Source organism: Bos javanicus, chromosome 8 (assembly GCF_032452875.1).
Source record: "Bos javanicus breed banteng chromosome 8, ARS-OSU_banteng_1.0, whole genome shotgun sequence".
Lineage (NCBI taxonomy): Eukaryota > Metazoa > Chordata > Mammalia > Artiodactyla > Bovidae > Bos > Bos javanicus.
In genome coordinates this window covers 49,485,425-49,509,570 of record NC_083875.1, presented here as the reverse complement: position 1 = coordinate 49,509,570, position 24,146 = coordinate 49,485,425, and the positions used below count along the sequence as shown (strand labels likewise).

At 37.2% G+C, this 24,146-nt stretch overlaps 1 protein-coding gene across 1 annotated transcript in view; it reads right to left on the bottom strand.

Moving 5' to 3' along the window:
• Positions 1–24,146, bottom strand: part of TMC1 (transmembrane channel like 1) — a 114,687-nt gene that overhangs the window by 88,204 nt on the left and 2,337 nt on the right. Inside the window, exons 2-5 of the mRNA XM_061427074.1 lie at positions 21,198–21,276; positions 18,962–19,009; positions 13,414–13,582; positions 7,096–7,224 (exon numbers count right to left, since the gene is read on the bottom strand). Coding sequence (XP_061283058.1) covers positions 7,096–7,224; positions 13,414–13,582; positions 18,962–19,009; positions 21,198–21,276 — 425 coding nt within the window. The remainder of the gene's footprint in view (positions 1–7,095; positions 7,225–13,413; positions 13,583–18,961; positions 19,010–21,197; positions 21,277–24,146) is intronic.

The following is a 24,146-nucleotide window of genomic DNA, read 5'->3' as shown; positions in this document are numbered from 1 at the left end:
CTCTTGAGAGTCCCTTGGACTGCAAGGAGATCCAACCAGTCCATTGTGAAGGAGATCAGCCCTGGGATTTCTTTGGAGGGAATGATGCTAAAGCTGAAGCTCCAGTACTTTGGCCACCTCATGCGAAGAGTTGACTCATTGGAAAAGACTCTGATGCTGGGAGGGATTGGGGGCAGGAGGAGAAGGGGACGCCAGAGGATGAGATGGCTGGATGGCATCACGTCGATGGATGTGAGTCTCAGTGAACTCCGGGAGTTGGTGATGGACAGGGAGGCCTGGCATGCTGCGATTCATGGGGTCTCAAAGAGTCAGACACGACTGAGCGACTGATCTGATTTGAAATACTTTTAAGTCATAGTTGATGAATTTCTCCTTTTAATCAGTTTCCGAAGATCATGTAATTATAGATAGTCTAAGAACAAGTTGTGAAAATTAGCTATCACTTACAGCTAAAATTCTAAGGAGTGCAAGTTAGGTAAACTGCTATTTATCAAAAATCTTAGGAGGCTATGTTACTTTGGTAAGCTGGAAAAACTAACTCATTGTGTCTTACCATATACAAAACACTGACTGATAATACCATGAGAAAGTAGTGTACAATGAAATGCAATTAAGAAGAAGATGAAAATAACAATATGTCACCTATCTAAAAGAAAACTTTGGAACTTCTTTATTGCTAACATTTATTTTAAATTATTATCTTATAGTGTGCCATTTTAAAAATCCCTGTTTCTTTGAACTATAGGATTATTTGAATTCTGGATAAGCAGATGTTCATGGAAGGTAACAAATAAGATTGCCAAGAATCTTGGTATGCATCCTTGAATATTGGCATTTTTAACCCATTTTTTCGGTGACTAATACCTTTCCACCAGCCATATGGGCAGAATTTCAGGCTGATTTAACTAGCCTGTGTGCTCAGGATTTTGAGATAGAACAGTCATAAATTCCTTCCCAGCTCTCCAAAAGATACAGGAGCGTGGATACAGGTCCATGTGCCACCGGAAAAGCTGGCCAAACCAAGATGAAGAACACAACATCTCCAGGAAACCATGGTAAAATGGTACAATATGGATAAAAAAAATTCAATGAGTCATGAAACAAATAAAGAAAGAGAATTCTTGGTAGACAAAAGTATGTTTCTCTCAAATAATTCAGAACTATTTTAACAATTGAAAAAGTTTCCAGAACATACAAGTCCCAAGCAAAAAAAGTCACTTTCTCATTTGGTTCCTTTCAATATCCTTCAAGGGAGAATTCCAAAATATTATTAGAAATTTTTTGTGGTTATTATTAAAATAACCACAATAATTTTCTAAGGACTCACAATAAAACAGCAAATATTAACAGTCTAAATCCCAAGACAGAAAGACTTGTTGGGGACACTGTTCTTATTTAATATGGAAAGATTCCTTCTAAGACCATGAAAATGATAAGACAGACAATTGTGGCAGGTGAACTCTAAGGTAAACAATTTCTGAAATCAATCAAGAACTGAATACTCCTGAATAAAAGCTTTTCCTCTTTAAGATGAATTTTGAAAAGAACAGAATAGGAGGAAAGAAGAAAGAAAGATTGAAAATCTCTAGACATGTTAAAAAAAGAAATTGAGCATGGTGATAAGATAAAATAACTAGGATAAGAGGTTACTAATGCATGGCGGCCAACAAACAAACAAACTGCTGTCACTTCAGTGAACAAAGAATGCTGCCTGCTATCAAGCCGTCAGTCACTGCAGCCATCTCCTAACTTTGCACCCTGAGGGAACTTCAGGTGGAGAAAAACTGAATACTGACCCTAGATAGTTCAGATGCACATCTAAGGAATAATTTCAGTGAGCCTGGACTCTTGGATCTTCCCACACATAAAAGAGCACTAAAATCATTAAAGTGAGATGTCTGTTTTTCTGTGATTAGCAGTGATCTCATGTTTGACCACATTTTTTGTTTGTTTTCAGCAAAAACTCCTATATATGCTGGCTCCTCCATAAACTCTTTGGAATAGTTCCTCAGACCTGTCTGAGAGGCTGTCTCCCAGGCAATAGTACTCGGTAAAGTCCCCAAATAAAGCATAACTTGCAACTTTGGGGTTGTACGGGGGACTTTTTGTTTTTTATTATCAGTTGACAGCACTTTTGAACTTTAGAGTCCAGAAATTATAGAATAATGTTTTTTTCTCATAGGTAGTCCTAATTAAAACATTTCATTGTTGATTAGAATTTAAATAAAGGAAATATGTTCTATCATAATAAATAGGTTCTATTCTTTAGCTTCTGCTCTTAACTGCTCCAGATTAAGATCTCTCTAATATAAGCTTAATCAAAGGGCATCACTAGATCCCCCCCGCATTGGGGTGCTGCAGCTGACTCAGCCACTGACTGTTAAATTTTCAGGACTTATGTGAGCTGGTTCTTAAACTGTTAGTAGCTTGAAATTAATCATAATGGGGATATTTACACCATGGAAATTGGCAAACACTATGAATCAAAGTTTCAGCACATTCCTGCCTTTTACTCACACATTTATCTAGGCTTTTAACAGGTCTCAGTCATGTTAATGATTCTCTTGCTTTGGGAATGTGTGTCCAACAACAAAAGAAATCACCATGAACAGTGATACTCAGGGGACAGTAATTGAATGCTTATCATGTACAGAGCACAAGGCTAGACCCTGAAGTAGTAAAGAGCTATCAGACCCCTGTCACATTCTTAGGAGTTCAAAATCTATTCTAAAGGAAAAGAGATTTATATACAATTTTAAAATGAGATATAATGCAGCACAACAACAGAGCCAAATGAATAATAGACAGACTATCTGAGTTCTCTTTCTATAGGATTTGGCAGAGAAAAGACCACAGGGAGACAATAATTCATGAAGGGGATAGAACTCAGTTGGAAGAAGCATAGGCTGCAGACAAATGGAGAGGAGACTGAAGCAAAGTGAGAAAGGCCACCAGAGTGTCTAGGGAAGACTGTTTATTTTGCTGGAAAACATGGTTCAAATGAGAAGTAGTATGAGAGTAGGAAAATTATGAGGTTTTGCAGATGAAGAAAACTGGATTTGAATGTTCACCTTAATAGTTATTAGCTGTGTGAGGCTACCTTACCTCTGTAAAGTTTTCTCATCTGTACAACAGGAATAACTTTGCATTTTAAGTTTCTTTTGAAATACCACTTTGAATATGTCATCTCTATGTTCAAAGCTTTCAATATCCCTGGTAATTATAATAACAAAATTTTAAAGTTTTTGATTAAAAAAGTCAGTGAGCTCCACGATCTGAATTCAAAATCTGAATTCCAGCTCTTTGATTTAGAAACAATTAGTTATTGACAATGATGACCATGAGGGTTTGGAGATGGACAAGACCATCTCCAAAAATTTTTGAGAGTCCCAAGATGAATTATGGCTTATGAGAACTATACCTGGGTCTCCCACAATATATATCCTCAGAACCATAAACCTCCATTCCTGAGGCTTTACTCTAAGACACATCTTAAAACCCTTACCCTCTGTAAATATCTGTTTTAGAAGTTTCACAAGTTTTTCAGAGTCCAGAGCCAGATGGGAAGACTTGGAACCCAGATACAGATCCAAACCCATGAGGAAAATATCTGTTCCAGTTATATCGAGCCTAGTGTCTTGGATTCCATTGACTTAACCAGAAGTGATGACTGGAGGCTGCTTCTGGGAATAACATAATCCACTGACACTCTGTCAGAGTTTGAAGTCTCTGAAAGGAATAAATGGTGGGAGGAAAGACGCCTGGCTCCCATGTTTTAATAACACTGGGGTAGGGAAAACTTTATTGTTGTTGTTTAGTCACTAAGTCATGTCCAGCTCTTTGTGACTCCATGAGATTTCCCAGGCAAGAATACTGGAGTCGGTTGCCATTTCCTTCTCCAGAGTATCTTCCCAACCCAGGGACTGCATCCATGTCTCCTGCACCTCAAGCGGATTCTTTACCTCTGAGCTATCAAGGAAGCTCCAGGGAAAACTTTACCTGCATGTAAATACTATGAAGTATTGATTCCAGTATGTAACTGGGACCCTTGGGGGAGAACCTCAATACAGCATTCAGAAACCTGCAAAGGGAAATAGGTCAGGCACTGTAGTATCAACAATTTTATCACAGAGGCTGAAACCAAGAGAATCAGGCTGATCATGGCCAATGGCACCAGCTGTGCAGAATACTGCAAAGCCACAAAGCAGGAGCCATTTCTGGCTATGGAGAATCATCACAAGACAATGGGCATTGCTGACAGGTGAGAAGCCACAGTTGTTTCTTATCTGGGCCTAAATCTGTGCTTCCATTCTGCAGTCTGGCTTTCACCCCAACTTTCTGAATCACTGTCTTGGTAGCATGCCTAACTTGCTCCCCAGATGCATGTGTAGGAGGCAACAAATGAATGCTTATAAGGTCCAGCTAAGAAGCATGAATAAGTGATGTGGATTGTTTGGGAACTGTGCACACTGAAGAGTGAATACCCTATTAGTAGGGGATAGCAATTGCTTAGTCTCAGTTATTATTTTCACGTAGGAATGTGGACCACACTTTCTTCTTATCCAGGAGATGAATATCTGAATTTTAAAATGTGAAATCTTCTACTTTTTAAATTTAAGAACAAAGAAAAAAATTATTATTTTTATTAAATGATTAAAATGTTAAATTTTGTTACATATATTTAATCATAATTAAAATAATAATAATAAAAGAAAAAGAAACAAAAAGCATGTGGGCCAAATAAAAACCATTTATAATCTAGACTCAGCTGCAAACTCCCCATTTTTTACCTCTGCTCTAGTAATAGGACCTGTGTTGCCCTTCCTTCCATCCCAATCTTTATCTCTCCCTGTGTCTAAAAATGGCTAAATCCCTGGACTCCAGTCTAAGGCCCCAGGATCCAGAATCTGCTACAAGATGACTTTGTGGGTACATTTTGAAAAATGTAGAAGTGGCTGACAATAGATTCTGCTGAACTGTAAAGATACCCTCTTTTCTTTCTTGGAGCATCAAAATCAGTTGTCCATCCTGCCAGACTGTCCAGACTGCTATACCGATGTGCCACCATCCCCCAAGGCTCCTGGGGTTGCCTATGGCTAAGTCTGCTCCCACCCATTCCTGCCAAGCCCTATACCCTCCCCATCGCTCCTGTTATACTGCAGGAAATCAGGCAACACTGAGTCTGTCCTGAGATACAATGATAATTACAAGTTGTGTTTCCCAGCTTTGTGCAATATTCTGGCACACTGATTAGTGTTTCATATGAAATAACGTACTTTATGAGTCCAGTAACCCTGTAAAATAGTAAAATTTCATATGAAACCTGAGGACTACACAGTTCATTCAAATTTGCACAGCCTTTAAATGGGAGATCTGAGATTCAAACTCAAGCCTGACGCCCATCCCTTCTCCACTGCTCTGTATGGAAAATGCAGACAAGGAAGAGCAAGGGCTATTTCTACACCTCCATGCAGATGGAAAGGGAGGATATATTTCCTGGCATTTTTACTCAATTTCACACCATGCTTTGAAAGTTCAAAATATTATTACTATATAATTTTACAACTTTCCACATACAGTTACCTGTGGTTTCAGGTTTGGGGATTTCATGGTCAGCAATATTTTAAGACATATTTTGGGAACCAACATAAGGTTGCCAAGCATCTATTTTGCTAAGTAAGGATATTTTTTAAACCTATTATTTAGCATCACTATCACTTCATTGAATGAAAACTATTTTAACACACATACACTCACACACGGACAGGCACATGTATATACATTAATAGCTTCATAGAACCAGAAATGCTACTTGTCTTTGACCTCATTTATGACTGGTGTACATGCACAAACATAGGGAGTTTCCAGCCTACAGCTGTGTGGTGTTCCAGAAATTTTCTGGGAAGACCACTCTTTGGAACTCCAAAAACAATACTGTTAGAAATGATACCTAGGTTCCCACCTAGGTATACCTAGGTTACCTTTCCCATAGGGTAAAGCTGGAATATCTTGTTTTATTTTGGATACAGGGTGACTGAGGTCCCAGAAATTTAAGCTATTTCCTTAAATAATGCACAGCCTCTTGCAGAGCCAAGATTAGTAGTGAATTACCCTGATAGCTGCTTCAGTTCTTTTTTCATCACCCGAGACAGAAACATTTTTCCCTAATTTTAACATTATTATATATACACTAAACATTTAATGTTATTATTTAAATAGGCTTGTGGAGGGATAGCTTTGGAAATTTACCACCATTTATAAAAATGATTCTGTGGGGAAACTGCAATCAGTAGCACATCTGTGAGATGCAAACACGGTTGTTATCACAGACACGTCCTTTTTATTCATGCCCCGCTTCCCCAACCACTATGGCAAGGAAATAAAGTGTGATCCTCAGAGGCAAATCTGCTTGCAGTCCCAGGAAAGGGATAATCATTTGACTTTTTTTATCAGGAGTTTATAAATCTATGTGTCTCTGAGTGCATCAACACTCAACATAAGAGTGAAACTGGGTTGCTGACATGTTACCAGGGAATAGCTATTAGCATAACCCTTAATTGGAATCCCATTTACTGTTCAGTTGGCTTAGTATCCTCCCTGTGCTTTAATAAGAGCTGTCACATGAATATATCATTTGATGCTGGAACCCTGCAGAGAAACTAGAGTGTGCAATCCAACAAACTTGTAAAATTCAAATGTAGTATCTTTTTCAGAGAGATAGTAATGAATGTATTAAACTAAGGAAATTCTCAGTTCAAGGAGCAAATAATTAAAGGTGATCAGAGGTTGTAAGATTCCAAAAAATGAATTTAGTTATGGCTGTTTTCTTTTATAATCATTATCCCAGCCTCTCTAGTGATATATATATATGTATATGTGTATGTGTGTGTGTGTGTGTGTGTGTATATGTACATATATGATATGTTAACATTTGATACATTAATTATGTATATATGGCCATGAACATTATATATAATGAGTGCTTTATATAAATGATGTACTACATATAGTATTATCTATAATGTATAGGAAATAGAGAATTTTGGAAATCAGTAGCAAGGAAAGTGTTTCTAATTATGAAAAGTGGCATCATACTTGAGAACTTCAATTTTCTTCTCCATTTTCCAAGGCTTGCATTTGACAGTAGCGATCATTTGTCTTTTCTCATCTAACTCTGCCTTCAATCTTTCCAATTCCTCTGCATCTATTTCTTCTTCTTCTTCCCTTAAAAAAAAAAAAAAAAAAAAAAACCTTCTTTAGTAAAGTTAAGATTTTCTTGACTTCCAAACTTAAAGAATGCTATCAGATACTCAGCTGATTAATGCATAACAACTTGGTTGTATACAATGAATGCTGAGATCCATAAGCTTTAGAGCTTACAGCTGAATGCTGATGCAGGGTTTCTGGAATTACTGTAACTTTAAAAAATAGTATTTATTTTCTCAAGTCCTGAAACCTTTTTATGTCCATAGTCTCAAATTTTCAGAAAATCCATGGAAATAAAAAGCTATTAATATATTTTCTTCTCTTCTTTGTTCCCCTGTACATCTTCCCCCTCCAATTCTACATTTCATTTAAAAACTTTATTTTTCAACAAGGATAGTAAATTAGAGGTGAAAGTGTCTTTGAAGTGCCCTTAAAAAATTTGTTAGCCCTGTCTCAAGAGAAAGAGAAAAACTGAAATAGGAAAAAATAAAAGGAATCTATTCCTCTAAGGTAACTTAATCTGTTAATTAAGCTCAAAACTTCAATTGATAAAATTGAACTCAAAGTGTACTTGATAGAAGTCAATCCTTTGAAGAGGGCTTCAAAGGAATTTAGTTTCTCACTGAGCAAATGAGATGGATCTTTTCTCTTCTGTGTTCCTAGTATTGCAAAAAATATCAAAGGTTCCAAAACTCAAAGAAAACAAAATCTAAACATGAGCGACAAAGTTTATAAATTGAAGAATGTGATGCCCTGTTGTAGAGAACAATGTTTTTGGTAAGAGATTGTTTCAGTTATGAGTTATTGTTGCAAAGAGATCAAATCAGTCAATCCTAAAGGAAATCCACCCTGAATATCCACTGGAAGGACTAATGCTGAAGCTGAAGCTCCAATACTTTGGCCACCTGACGCGAAGAGCCAAACTCACTGGAAAACACCCTGATGCTGGGAAACACTGAAGGCAAAAGGAGAAAAGGGTGACAGGAGATGAGATAGTTAGATAGCATCACTGATACAATGGACATGAATTGAGCAAACTCTGGGAGTTGGTGATGGACAGGGAAGCCTGGCGTGCCGCAGTCCATGGGGTCTCAAAGAGTCAGACATAACTTAGTGACTGAACAACAACAACACGGTCACTTAACTTCAAATTTACCCTTTTAGACTTAATATTGTGATTCTGTGGCTGTGACTCTGTAGGACACATTTCTAGTTTGTCAGTTGGCTCAATATTCTGCTGTCATAATTGGCTGCCAATAGAGTATACTAAGAAGGGACTTGGTTTTTCCTTTGGCTTCCCGTTTGCCTCTTGTGGGATGCTTACTCTTCAGCAATTCTTTTTCACCCCAAGAGCTGCAGGGCCTTCCCATAGCTGCAGGTGAGACTGGTTTGCCAGTTTTTCCAACATTAGCAGAACCAGCTTCATCACTCACCCTGTAGACACCAGCACCACTTGAGCATCGCCCCCTCTGCAGTAGTTTCAGCTCCCCGGGTCTCTCCTCTATGCTTTTAGGTTTTAATTTCAACCTCTTTCCATTGTTCCTCCAGCCCATGGTGTGCTATTTGCTTCCTATAGTTGCTATTACCATGATGCTTAGTGTTTTCATCTTTCCAGTAACCTATTTATTATTAGCCTAGTGATTATTTGTACCTACTAAATCAGTTAGTGCTGGGAGAAATATCAATAACCTCAGATATGCAGATGACACCACCCTTATGGCAGAAAGTGAAGAGGAACTAAAAAGCCTCTTGATGAAAGTGAAAGAGGAGAGTTAAAAATTTGGCTTAAAGCTCAACATTCAGAAAAATGAAGATCATGGCATCTGGTTCCAACACTTCATGGCAAATAGATGGGGAAACAGTTGGAAACAGTGTCAGACTTTATTTTTGGGGGCTCCAAAATCACTGCAGATGGTGACTGCAGCCATGAAATTAAAAGATGCTTACTCCTTGGAAGGAAAGTTATGACCAACCTAGATAGCATATTCAAAAGCAGAGACATTACTTTGCCAACAAAGGTCCGGCTAGTCAAGGCGATGGTTTTTCCTGTGGTCATGTACGGATGTGAGAGTTGGACTGTAAAGAAGGCTGAGCACTGAAGAATTGATGCTTTTGAACTGCGGTGTTGGAGAAGACTCTTGAGAGTCCCTTGGACTGCAAGGAGGCCCAATCAGTCCATCCTAAAGGAGATCAGTCCTGGGTGTTCTTTGGAAGGATTGATGCTAAAGCTGAAACTCCAGTACTTTGGCCACCTCATGCAAAAAACTGATTCACTGGAGAAGACTCTGATGCTGGGAGGGATTGGGGGCAGGAGGAGAAGGGGACGACAGAGGATGAGATGGCTGGATGGCATCACCGACTCGATGGACAAGAGTTTGGGTGAACTCTGGGAGCTGGTGATGGACAGGGAAGCCTGGCGTGCTGCAATTCATGGGGTCGCAAAGAGTTGGACATGACTTAGCAACTAAACCACCACCAGAGTTTTTAATCAGGTCATGGTTACTGAAACAGAAATTTAATTAACCCTGTAAAATAACATCTGTCATTGATAGCTTGGTTGGGTTTTTTTTTAACCAATTAAGATATTTTTCTTAGAATAGTAATCCTGGTTTAAGTGAACTATGGAAGTGCACTCATACTAAGATACAACTCTGAATGTTGTTAAGTTGTTTCTATTTTAAACATTTGATGTTTATTATATAAAATCCTTCCCTGGTAGCTCAGATGGTAAAGAATCCTCCCGCAATGCACGAGACCTGGGTTTGATCCCTGACTTGGGAAGATCCCCTGGAGGAGGGTATGGCAACCCACTCCAGTATTCTTGCCTGGAGAATCCCCATGGACAGAGGAGCCTGGTAGGCTACCATCCATATGGTTGCTGAGTCGGACAAGATTGAGCGATTAAGCATACATACATATAAAATCCTATGGTGCTGTTCAAGGATAACAAAATACTTACGCAGAATGAAAGAATGATCTATTTCATGTTTGGATTTACCATGTAATTAAAGCTTATTTCTCTACATTTCTCTACGTTCCTAAATACTAATTATGTAGTTTCCTGCTGTCTTAAACCCAGTACTTTACATGTTTAACATATTCAGATTCTATGACTCCTTCAAAAATCATATGAAATGTCTTCAATACCCTTTTCTGATTGTCCTTACGAGATAGTTTTCTTTAAGACTCTAAATCACTTTTTACTTCCCTGGCACATTTATACAGTCTTATTTCATAATAATTGTGTCTAAGTGGCCTCTCCCTTACTATGTTATTAATTTGTAGAGAATGGAGGCAATTTCACATTCATATCCATATCTTCCAAAGAAATTAGCAAATTATCTTTGACAGAAGTGGAGCTGAATAAATATTTATTAAATAAATGTTTATGTACAGAATTTTTCTGGATGACAGGATTACCAACAAGTACACTAAAATAAAATATAACAATGTCTTCCAAGTTATGGAAAGATATTTATTCCTACACTAAAAGATCTCAGACTGGTATATTTTTAATCTTTGTGTTGTTAATTGTCGATTGCTCCAGTAAGATCATGCTGTGCTACAATGTATAGTTGTTCTCAGCTAAATTACCTTCAAATATGCAGGTAGTTAAGATATTACATTTTTTGTATAATTTAAATATAATAATGCATGATTAAACATTGCATTACAGGGAAACAGCTTTTCCAGGAACCACTCAAAGAAAGTGCTAATCATATTAAAAAAGTGTAGCACAGGCATGCTTTGCTTCTAAAATGTAGGGCTAATTTGTGTAAGAATGGCTTTCTATCTTAGTTTTGATTTATTTAAACAACAGTTGTTAGGAAAAAGGAGGCATAATGTGCTGAATTTCTCACTGCTATAAACGTATTACTTATTCACTTAAAACTGGGTCAAGAAAAGCATATAATATTATTAGAAATACTTCAAAATGCCAAACAAGGCAGTTTTTGTTAACCATCTCCAAAGACAGTTAACATTACAACCTTGGATTTAGTTGTTTTCAAATGTTTTTTCAGTGCAAGAAAAATTCCCTAAGGCGTTTTACATGAAAATTTAAATAAAAGAAGATCATGAATTAGTTAACCTAAATAAATGTGCCATGATTTGCCTACTAATCTTTCTCAAAACATATTTGCTAATACATTTTCTTAAAAACAGAAGGGCTTATCTTCAAAGTGAACAATGGAATATGGACCCTGAAATAGTGATCAGAACTGTCAATCATCATAAGTAATTTATATTATTTAAAATAGTTGTAAAAATTATGGCGATAATAATATAATTTACAAAACCTATGGAGAGAAAATTCATTTTAGTCAAGACTGGTTCTGCAGAGGAGAAGGGAGGATGGGAGACGGGTGCTTCTGGCTTCTCAGAATCAGGATGAGAGTGGGACCAGCTAAGGACAGACCCTGTCACAGGGACAAGATTGCCCCAGGTAACAGGGGCCAAGACCCAGTTGATTCACATGGTCCTATTTCTAGAGGTTGAGCCTTGACAGGAGGCCCTTGAGCAGACCAAGAAAGCAAAGGAATTCCCATCTGAGTCATCTTTTAAAAGCGACATCTCTGAAGCACAGGTGGAGAGGAAAAGGTAAATTCTGGAACACAATCTATATCATTTATATGTCTATTGGTGATGTTTCCTCAATGAAATACCACTGTCAGAAAGCATCACCTTTGCTAGTAGGAAATATTACTACCTAATAATAGAAATAACAATCATAATAAGACATGAAACTTAAAAGGGTATTTTGTTTTTGAAAAGAATGAAACATAAAAATACTTGAAGACAGACATAAAAAATATCAGAGTAAAACAGAAAGCAGGTGATGTCTTAGTATTCAAGGATAGAAGAAAGAAGAGGAGATTGGGGAGAGGGAGAAAAAGGAAGAGAAGGATAAAGAAGAGTAAGAGAGAGATTTAAAACCTTAAGTCAACAAAAATACAATGAAGAAATGGGTGGGGTTACTCTTATTATAAAAGGAACCATCAGAAGGATGGTATGGGGAGGGAGGAGGGAGGAGGGTTCAGGATGGGGAACACATGTATACCTGTGGTGGATTCATTTTGATATTTGGCAAAACTAATACAATTATGTGAAGTTTAAAAATAAAATAAAATTTAAAAAAAAAAGGAAGCTAAAAAAATGAAAAAAAAAGATAATAAATACAGGAAAATGACAATCAAAAAAAAAATAAATAAATAAAAGGAACCATCATCAACTAATGCTAAACTTCTCTGTTGATAAAATATTCACAAATAATAGTTAGTTATTGAATACCACAAGGTGTCATCTTGGGAGGAAATCTTGGAAAGTTTCTCAGCATTTAAAGTTCTAGGACTGTTTCAGAGGACAGAGCCTATCACCTCATGGTGATTCCCATGCCCCACCTAGGGGTGGCAGAGGAGTTATTCTCTTGAATCCTGTCCAAGTGGCCTAGGTTTCCTATTAGTAAATGAGTTTCACATACACAGTTTTTCCACCTTCCTGCCATCTGCCATTTTCCAGGAAGCAAAAACCAGAAAATTACTTTCTTGAATTTTTTCCCTAAACAGCATTTAATATATTACTCTAGACAAAGGTAGCAATCAGAAAATCATTGGCCTGCTAGAAGTGAAAGTCATAGAGTTATATTAAAAAGGAAAGGACAATCTAATCCTCTGTAGGGACAGATAGTTAATACTTTAGACTTTGGGAGCTACATACAGCTCTGTCCCATATTCCTCTTTGTGTTTTTTTTTTTTTTAATTACAGTTTTATTAAAATGATAAGAACCATTCTTGGCTCTTAGGTTGAAATTAACCATAGTTTTCCAACTCCTGCTCTGTAAGATACGTGATTTGGGATCATGTTTGTAAGTTTTTCATTTAACTTCATTAACGATGCATTTAACTAACGGAATAACTTTAAAATATTTAAATTAACTATAATATGTTAATGACCCATGACAATTTAGATCTCTCATAAGGAAATCTCTCATAAGTCCATTCTCAATATATATTCATTTAAAAATTCTATTTTAATATTAAAATACATTTAACTAAGTGGAATAAAATGGTGGCATCAGACTAAGCTTGTTTTTCTGAAAGTAGTTTTAATTACCAATTTTAAGGCTAGGGAGTGCCTAAAGAGTGATCTTTCCGCATCAGGCACTTTTGAATGAAAAAGAATGTCAATTATAGATCAGAACTAACTTACGCTCCTCTCTTTAACCTCCTCCTTCTCTCTTTCTCTCTGGCCTTCCTTGTTTCTTCATCCTCTGGTTCAGGTTCTGGATCATCTTCATTGATAACATCTCTGGTCCGTTTCCTCTTTGGTCTCAAGCTCTGTCTTCGAGGTAGTTTGTTTTCCTCCTCTTCCTCTTCGCCTAAACACAGCAGTTAATGCTTCAGTGAGTAGTTTCAGAAAAGTGCTTTCCCGATACCAAATGTATTCTTACTTTTTAATTATCATTGTCACACCTCTGAAACCATAATCTAGACATTTGTCATATCAAGATAAAATGCACCATGCCATATATATTTCATAGTCTGCCACTTAAATACACTTATCTACATTCTCATTCTTGTGGTTTAGCTACTCAAATAAGTGAGTATCAATCCCCCAATTCTAATATGCTTAGAATTCCAGCCTTCATTTACTTGCATAACTAGATGACTTGGGAGTTTAATATCATACCATGACCTCTCAGACCAAGTTTGTAGATTATCAACTCAATACATAAGGGTGGAGTGTTTAATCACTATGTGCTAATATTACTTCTATCTTAGAACAAATGATAAGAATGCAAGGAAATGCTATAAACTAGAATAATTTTGAAGAAATTAATTTATACCTTGACATAATTCAAATTGTAGATTATCAATTCAATACATAAGGGTTGAGTGTTTAATCACTATGTGTTAATATTACTTCTATATTAGAACAAATGATAAGAATGCAAGGAAATGCTATAAATTAAAATAATTTTGAAGAAATTAATTTATGCCTTGACATAATTCAAATACCTTTCTAATTCAAATCATTCTCATTCTTTTCTTTTTAACTTTTTAAAAAAACTTGAAACATAGTTGATTTACAATATTGTATTACTTGTTTGGGTGTACTGCAACTGGTTCAGTTTTATATATATATATATATATATAAAATACATATATATTGTAGATTATTTCCCATTATAGGTTTTTACAAGATATTAAATACAGCTCCCTGTGTTACCTGGTAAATCCTTGTTGCTTATCTATTTTATGTAAAATCATTTTCATTCTTAACTTCAAATACTTATTTTTCCTAAATTTCTTTCTCTTCCTTAGATGAAATTGATAGTAAATAACTTTGCTTGATCATTCTATCTTTTTGATTAGAAATAGATAACTAATAAATTTAATACAAGATTGAGAGAAATAATATTATTTTATTTTATTCACCAACTGACAATTAATGCCTCACATGTCCATAACTTCTTTGGAAGCTTTCCAGTAAAGAGTAGGAGGAGAATTCAGTTCCTTCCTTCACTGTTTATGACAGACAATCCTACTTCACCTTCACTTTTGCTTTTTAACTTCTGATATTTAGAGTTAATTATTATTAAAAAACAAATATTACTCATAATTATCACTATCTTTTTAAATAGAAGCTACTATAGGGAAAAAATTGTGCTTTAATGGAAAACTATGAAATGTCTGTACCATACCCTTTTATGTTGTCTGATGCTAATTCTATGGAAGCTATCTTGTAACTTTGTAAATTGTAGATCACTAGATAGCAATGGAAAATAGTTCTTGTCTGTAGACAAGCAAGTAAACTCAGTGCAGACAACTTTCCACCACCAAAAAAGAAAGGAAAGAAAAAAAAAACCCACAAAACAGTCATGTCTTCACTTACACAATCAGTTCAATATTCCTGATCTATAAATGAATCTGTTCTTTGAATTTTCCTTTGAATTGGTAACTGCTATAAATAGTTCACCAGATTCCTCATTTATTAGTTAAATATGTTCATTTTTACATAGTGTGTGTCATTTTATTTTTTTATAAATTTTGTTCTTTTTAACATTACTTATTAAACTTTAATTGATATTCCAAATCTAAATAAGATCTAAACATTACCAATATTACTAAAGTTTGACTAGCACAGAGAAACAGGAGAATAACTTTTCTAATTAGGTTTTGAAAACTGTACTATTGTCATCAAGACCAAAAATTTATTAAATACTGTGGCAGATGTTGCATGATTCAAACCCCACTTTGGCATTTTGAAAATCTACCCAGCCTTTATTGTTCATTTTAGTCACTAATCATAGAAAGAACAAGGGCCTCATAGGAACTGAGAAACAATTTCACCCTCAAATAACTCAAAAATTCAAGAAGCCACTTGATATTCTGCATTTTAGTATATTTTACATTAAAGCTAAGATATTAAACTTGCAGAGTTTTACCATGGATGAAAAGTATATCATTATATTTATCTTTTAGCACTTAGGACAAAAAGGCTATCTTTAGTGTTTTCACTAGTTTCCAAATATTCAAATTCTTAAAAAAAGAAGTGTTTTTACAGTTGCCTACTAAATGTGGATTTACATAAACATTACCTTTTGGAATGGGCTCAATTTAGTTTTGAAAGGTAGCAGAATATACCACCTCAGAAAGACATTCAGAATATAACACCCCAAAATATGCCACCTCAGTGTATTGACTATTTTGAGATGTGGCACTTGAAAAACAGCAAATGCAGAAAGAGATTTTCTCTGAATTCCTCTTGTCTGCCTGAAAACAGAGCTTCCAAAGGAACTCAATTGTCATAAATCCCCTCCCCAGGGATTTCATCCCCAAGGAACACTATAGAAGTGTTCTACAGAGGAGACTAGGTCAACACCACATACAGACATATTGTATCATAAACTATCATACCTCCTATCTATCCTCTTAAAACTTATTCTCTCCCAAGAGACCTACATACCCCTCACTTTTCCCTATTTAGATGGCATTTAAGTCTAAATTTTAAGCCACCTCACACAATTACTCAGTTTTTTTCTGGGTATCATCCATGTATACATGAGGTGTATGTGTTAATAAACTTCTGTTTTGGTTTGGTTTTCTTGTTAAACTGTCTTAGACCATAGGAGTATCAGTTAAGAAACTCAGAAGGGTAAAGGAAAAATTACTTTTCCTCCCCTATAGTAGTCAAGTCAGAGCCTGTAGGATCTGTGTGAGACTCTGGGCTGTTTACATGCAGAATGTACCAAATTAATGAAAACAACGGTCACCATGAACATTCACTGGCTGTCATATTGGGCTCAGGTTTTTAACTGATGGTGTTGATGTATTCTCTAATTGAACTCTCCTTGAAATGCTGCACTTTCAGTTTTGATCAACTCAAAATTTTAGCTCATAAAATAATCTTTCTCTGTTCTTGTCCATGAGTGGTTTGCATGCCTAGGAACAGGTCACAATCCAGACTCTTGAGCTGAACCTATTCAAAGTAAAAACAACAGGGCAATTTAGACAAAATATTCATGAATTCAAAAGAACAGAGTTATTCATTTTTATTCAACAACCTGATCACTTTAGTCAAAAAGGCCAATCTGTTATATTGTAATAGATACAGCCTAAGGGAAAACATTTTAACAAAGAAAATAGTAAACAAATAAAAAAGCAAAATTTTCTGGACCACCATCCACTTCAGATGAGATCAGATCAGTCGCTCAGTCGTGTCCAACTCTTTGCGACTTGCAGCACGCCAGGCCTCCCTGTCCATCACCAACTCCCGGAGTTCACTGAGACTCACGTCCATCGAGTCAGTGATGCCATCCAGCCATCTCATCCTCTGTCGTCCCCTTCTCCTCTTGCCCCCAATCCCTCCTAGCATCAGAGTCTTTTCCAATGAGTCAACTCTTCGCATGAAGTGGCCAAAGTACTGGAGTTTCAGCTTTAGCATCATTCCTTCCAAAGAAATCCCAGGGCTGATCTCCTTCACAATGGACTGGTTGGATCTCCTTGCAGTCCAAGGGACTCTCAAGAGTCTTCTCCAACACCACAGTTCAAAAGCATCAATTCTTCGGCTCTCAGCCTTCTTCACAGTCCAACTCTCACGTCCATACATGACAACAGGAAAAACCATAGCCTTGACTAGATGGACCTTTGTTGGCAAAGTAATGTCTCTGCTTTTGAATATGCTATCTAGGTTGGTCATAACTTTCCTTCCAAGGAGTAAGCGTCTTTTAATTTCATGACTGCAGTCACCATCTGCAGTGATTTTGGAGCCCAGAAATATAAAGTCTGACACTGTTTCCACTGTTTCCCCATCTATTTGCCATGAAGTGTTGGAACCGGATGCCATGATCTTAGTTTTCTGAATGTTGAGCTTTAAGCCAACTTTTTCACTCTCCACTTTCACTTTCATCAAGAGGCTTTTGAGTTCCTCTTCACTTTCTGCCATAAGGGTGGTGTCATCTGCATATCTGAGGTTATTGATATTTCTCTCTGCAATCTTGATTCCAGCTTGTGTTTCTTCCAGTCCAGCGTTTCTCATGATGTACTCTGCATATAAGTTAAATAAACAGGGTGACAATATATAGCCTGGACGAACTCTGGAACCAGTCTGTTGTTCCATGTCCAGTTCTAACTGTTGCTTCCTGACCTGCATATAGGTTTATCAAGAGGCAGGTCAGGTGGTCTGGTATTTCCATCTCTTTCAGAATTTTCCACAGTTTATTGTGATCCACACAGTCAAAGGCTTTGGCATAGTCAAGAAAGCAGAAATAGATGTTTTTCTGAAACTCTCTTGCTTTTCCCATGATCCAGTGGATGATGGCAATTTGATCTCTGGTTCCTCTGCCTTTTCTAAAACCAGCTTGAACATCAGGAAGTTCATGGTTCACATATTGCTGAAGCCTGGCTTGGAGAATTTTGAGCATTACTTTACTAGCGTGTGAGATGAGTGTAATTGTGCGGTAGTTTGAGCCTTCTTTGGCATTGCCTTTCTTTGGGATTGGAATGAAAACTGACCTTTTCCAGTCCTGTGGCCACTGCTGAGTTTTCCAAATTTGCTGTCATATTGAGTGCAGCACTTTCACAGCATCATCTTTCAGGATTTGGAATAGCTCAACTGGAATTCCATCACCTCCGCTAGCTTTGTTTGTAGTGATGCTTTCTAAGGCCCACTTGACTTCACATTCCAGGATGTCTGGCTCTAGGTGAGTGATCACACCATCGTGATTATCTGGGTCGTGAAGCTCTTTTTTGTACAGTTCTTCTGTGTATTCTTGCCATCTCTTCTTAATATCTTCTGCTTCTGTTAGGTCCATACCATTTCTGTCCTTTATCGAGCCTATCTTTGCATGAGATGTTACTTTGGTATCTCTGATTTTCTTGAAGAGATCTCTAGTCTTTCCCATTCTGTTGTTTTCCTCTATTTCTTTGCACTGATCGCTGAAGAAGGCTTTCTTATCTCTTCTTGCTATTCTTTGGAACTCTGCATTCAGATGTTTATACCTTTCCTCTTCTCCTTTGCTAATGATGAGCAATTTATAAATTAGGTGGAATGTGTGTTTTGCCAGTTGAATGGACTCTCAAGTGAAGAGTCTATCAGATGGACTTGATCGCTCTTGTAAGACCATTGAAAGTCATCCACATGTGCTCCTGTGTTTGCATAGGGTCGCATATTCCCACAAGATAAGAGGACAAATCCCCTAAATTCACTGAAATTCCACAGGAAACATATCCCAACTGGGTCCATCCCCACTTACTTGAACTTTCCTCAGTATCATCTTCTTTCTCCTCCACTTGGATTTGCACTGTTGAGGAAAGAAAAAAATATAGCAATTCTTTAAATGACAGCACAATTGTTAATAACTGGTTTTTACTGTTGTTACTTTCATTGTAAAGTTTTCTGTGCAGTTAATATATTTTTTCAATGAACTTGTCAAAATGAACATTGTTTATTAAAGATATACAGCTACAGCATCTTATAGAGTGTTGTGCAAGGACTTCCTGCTTCATCACCTTCGACAATTTGCAAAACATGTCAATCATAAGCCTGTCAGCTCAATTCAAAATAACTTCAACCAAAATAAATTCTATTCTGCAGTAAGTCAACTTAGGGTTTGTTGGGTCATTTCATTGTATGATAAAGAAAGTTGTTAGCAAAGCTGTATCCACATGCACAAACCATTTGGTTATTATAACCAAATTAACTTATTAAAATAGAGAATATTTCATTCTAACCAGCTACCCAGTGTCAAAGAACTTTTCAAAAATGCTTAAAAGTTGATATTTCCTATTTTAATTATTTCTATACATATTATATGCAGCCTAAATTTTTCCATATATGATTTACCTTGACAATGTGGAGATAGGTGATTTAATAGTTCTTTCAAGACAAAGAATGTTTTTTCTGTTTATTCCTCCCCTCATCCTTAGGGTCTTGTTTTCAGATTAGCTCCATTTTTATAAAGGCATATACAAGTTTTATAAAATTTTAATGGTACAATAATATCAGAAAATATATTAATTGGCAGATTTTTCCCCTTGTCAACTACTATCTGTTCATCACAGGTTGAGTCAGCCAGAGACAAAGATCTGTGACTTGCCATGACAAAAATCAGAGCAGACTATTTGCTTAAAGCACAGTTTAGTAACTCATTTAAAATATTAATTTACATATTTTATTTAAGGTGGATGAGCCTAAGTCCAAAACAGCAAAGATAATAAACAATGCTGCTGTGAACAGAGGAAACAACCTCTGGTTTTGTTTCTGCTCAGCACTGTCAAAGGTTATTATTCAGAGCTTGACAGGCATATTGAAAAGGCAGCACATACAGAATTTAAATTCTATTCACAAAGATGATTATTGTAAAAGCACTTTTTGCCTTTAAACAGCATATGCATAAAAATTTTTACGATATGCAAAAATGTTATCACTCAATGTCAGCCATGGAATAGGAAAATAAGTGTTCTTTTATTCAGAGTGGACATATGCCTTTGTCACTGGCTGTAACTGGATCTGCAGGGGACAAAAGTCTTTATGTCACTACTGAGAGTTCACAATGGTGACAACAGACACTTCTCAGAAGATATTTTATATTCAACAATAAGTCATGGTCTTTACTTGCAATTAATGCTACCACCAAATTTCTTCAGTCAAAGAGGAATTCACTTAGGAAGGCAACTTAATGATATAAGATTAGCCTTAGACCAAGGTCTGATCAGTGGCATAATATAGGAACAGCTGAGGACAAATAGCAAAGGCTGACACACAGCCTCTTTTTGCACCATGCATACTCAAAGCAAAAAATCACACAAAATACTAAACTGATTTTTAATAATCAACTCACTAGACATGATTAAAGTTAAATAATGAAATGGAGGAAAATACTAAATAAATAGAGATACAAGCAAATCTTTAGGAAGGATTACAATCCTATTAAACAAAAACAGCAAAATGAAATGTCCCAAGCCAAGGAGATGAGTGACAAATCAATTTCCTCTGCTAAGAAGAGAGAAAATGCAGGGCTGGAGTCATGGGTCATCTTCTAAGGTACAGGAAGGATAGTTACAAATTGCCATTAAGTAAAACTGCATAAGCGGAGATAACACTGCTGTGGTTGCAAGTAGAGAAGAAAAAAAGAGCTATGGTTTCTGAGTGATGTAATGGACAGTATTGCAGAAATAGCCTCTTTGTTCCTCTGGAGGTGACTCTCCAATAGCGATACTCATCTGTGCATGATCATCTACACATTCTCAGTAGGTGCATTCTTTGTTTAGCAGTGTTTCTTTTGTCTGGCAGTTGAGTCAGGAGCTACGGAGCCATTGTTTTTATAGGTATTGTGACCATAATTGGTTTATTCTTGATTCAAACCCTCAGCAAAGGCAGCATCAGCATCAGGAACTAAATAGCAGCACCATGACCAGGAGATTGAAGACCATCTAGAGCCTCAGAGGAAGCTTGATTTTAATGTAACACTATTTAGTCTGAAAAGCTACTGTCAATGCTGATCTGCATCTCCTGAAACTCAAAGTAATGCTGAAGAACCAAGCTAAGAAGCCCCTCCCAAACAAAACCCTGTGCAAAAGAATAACTCAGAACATTTAAATGCGAGTTACAGACTGTCTTTCCCCCCTCAGACAATTTTTGGCATGGCTTGTTGCCATCCCTTCTCTCAGCAATCCCTGGTAGCTTGCTCCCAATCATATGACCTTCTCATGTTCTGGATGTTTCCCAAAGCCTATTGATTATGTACTTTAAAAATGACCTTTCCCCTGGGGAGTGATGGGAGGAGAGTGGGACAGTTGGGGGTGGGGGTGGGGGGTCCTGTCTAAATGTTGAAGGCAGCAAGCAAGACTACACCGAAGTATGCTTATTTAAGAGTAGAATATGAAATAGGAGCAGATGAACTCCTAGGCAACCCAGATCCTCATTTCATGCAAATAGACCCAGTAATTAGAAATAGTAAAAGGAAACAACAGCAAAATGTCACATTTTAGAGGCACTGGAATCGTTCAGAAAAGTGAATATTGTTCCAGGCTTTCTTTTTCAGTCTATAGCACTGAAAATATTGTATGGTTCTTCAGGATCAGAGTGGCCAAGTAGCTGAAAGAGCTGAATGATATCACCTGTTCCTCTGACCCACATTTAGCTCATGAAGGGATTATTGTAGCACCAGCTCATTCCTTTGGAAACTGAAAATTCATTTATTCAGTTAACATTTATTGTGCATTTACAAGGGTCTATAGAATGGGGGAGCCTGGTGGACTGCCATCTATGGGGTCGCACAGAGTCGGACATGACTGAAGTGACTTAGCAGCAGCAGCAGCAGCAGCAGCATAGAGCAAAGCGTTCTGGACTAGGAGTTCGTAGACTATAGAGGAAAAGTGATAGTACTTAAGGAGTCTAGCTATTTGATGCAAAAGAACGACTTTATAACAATAAGATTCAAGTTTAGGTATGAATATCTTATCTAGTTTACTTGAGTTATTCCAGCAATGTACTAGTTATGTTTATTAGCAATGTGAGTGAGTGAAGTCATTCTGTCGGGTCCGACTCTTTGTGACCCCATGGACAGTGGCTTCCAGGCTCCTTCGTCCATGGGATTTTCCAGGCAAGAGTCCTAGAGTGGATTGCCATTTCCTTCTCCATATTAGCAATGTACTAGTGTTATTTGTTTAGGGTTCCTTTGTGTATGAGCAAATGTCAACATCAGTTCTTCCCATATAAATGGGGTACATTTCAAGGGAATACAGTTAATATTTCATAATAACTGTAAATGGAGTATAACCTTTTAAAAATGGAAAAATGAAAAATGATGTAAAACGTTACATACAATCAGATCAGTCGCTCGGTCATGTCCGACTCTTTGCAACTCCATGAATCACAGCACACCAGGCCTCCTTGTCCATCACCAACTCCTGGAGTTCACTGAGACTCATGTCCATCAAGTCAGTGATGCCATCCAGCCATCTCATCCTCTGTCGTCCCCTTCTCCTCTTGCCCCCAATCCCTCCCAGCATCAGAGTCTCTTCCAATGAGTCAACTCTTCGCGTGAGGTGGCCAAAGTACTGGAGTTTCAGTTTTAGCATCATTCCTTCCAAAGAAATCCCAGGGTTGATCTCCTTCACAATGGACTGGTTGGATCTCATTGCAGTTCAAGGGACACTCAAGAGTCTTCTCCAATACCACAGTTCAAAAGCATCAATTCTTTGGTGCTCAGCCTTCTTCACAGTCCAACTCTCACATCCATACATGACCACAGGAAAAACTATAGCCCTGACTAGACGAACCATTGTTGGCAAAGTAATGTCTCTGCTTTTGAACATGCTATCTAGGTTGGTCATAACTTTCCTTCCAAGGAGTAAGCGTCTTTTAATTTCATGGCTGCAGTCACCATCTGCAGTGATTTTGGAGCCCAGAAATATAAAGTCTGACACTGTTTCCACTGTTTCCCCATCTATTTCCCATGAAGTGGTGGGACCAGATGCCATGATCTTCATTTTCTGAATGTTGAGCTTTAAGCCAACTTTTTCACTCTCCACTTTCACTTTCATCAAGAGGCTTTTGAGTTCCTCTTCACTTTCTGCCATAAGGGTGGTGTCATCTGCATATCTGAGGTTATTGATATTTCTCTCTGCAATCTTGATTCCAGCTTGTGTTTCTTCCAGTCCAGCATTTCTCATGATATACTCTGCATATAAGTTAAATAAGCAGGGTGACAATATACAGCCTTGATGAACTCCTTTTCCTATTTGGAACCAGTCTGTTGTTCCATGTCCAGTTCTAACTGTTGTTTCCTGACCTGCATATAGGTTTCTCAAGAAGCAGGTCAAGTGGTCTGGTATTCCCATCTCTTTCAGAAGTTTCCACAGTTTATTGTGATCCACACAGTTAAAGGCTTTGGCATAGTCAAGAAAGCAGAAATAGATGTTTTTCTGGAACTCTCTTGCTTTTTCCATGATCCAGCGGATGTTGGCAATTTGATCTCTGGTTCCTCTGCCTTTTCTAAAACCAGCTTGAACATCTGGAAGTTCATGGTTCACATATTGCTGAAGCCTGGCTTGGAGAATTTTGAGCATTACTTTACTAGCGTGTGAGATGAGTGCAATTGTGCGGTGGTTTGAGCCTTCTTTGGCATTGCCTTTCTTTGGGATTGGAATGAAAACTGACCTTTTCCAGTCCTGTGGCCACTGCTGAGTTTTCCAAATTTGCTGTCATATTGAGTGCAGCACTTTCACAGCATCATCTTTCAGGATTTGGAATAGCTCAACTGGAATTCCATCACCTCCACTAGCTTTGTTTGTAGTGATGCTTTCTAAGGCCCACTTGACTTCACATTCCAGGATGTCTGGCTCTAGGTCAGTGATCACACCATTGTGATTATCTGGGTCATGACGCTCTTTTTTGTACAGTTGTGTGTATTCTTGCCACCTGTTCTTGATATC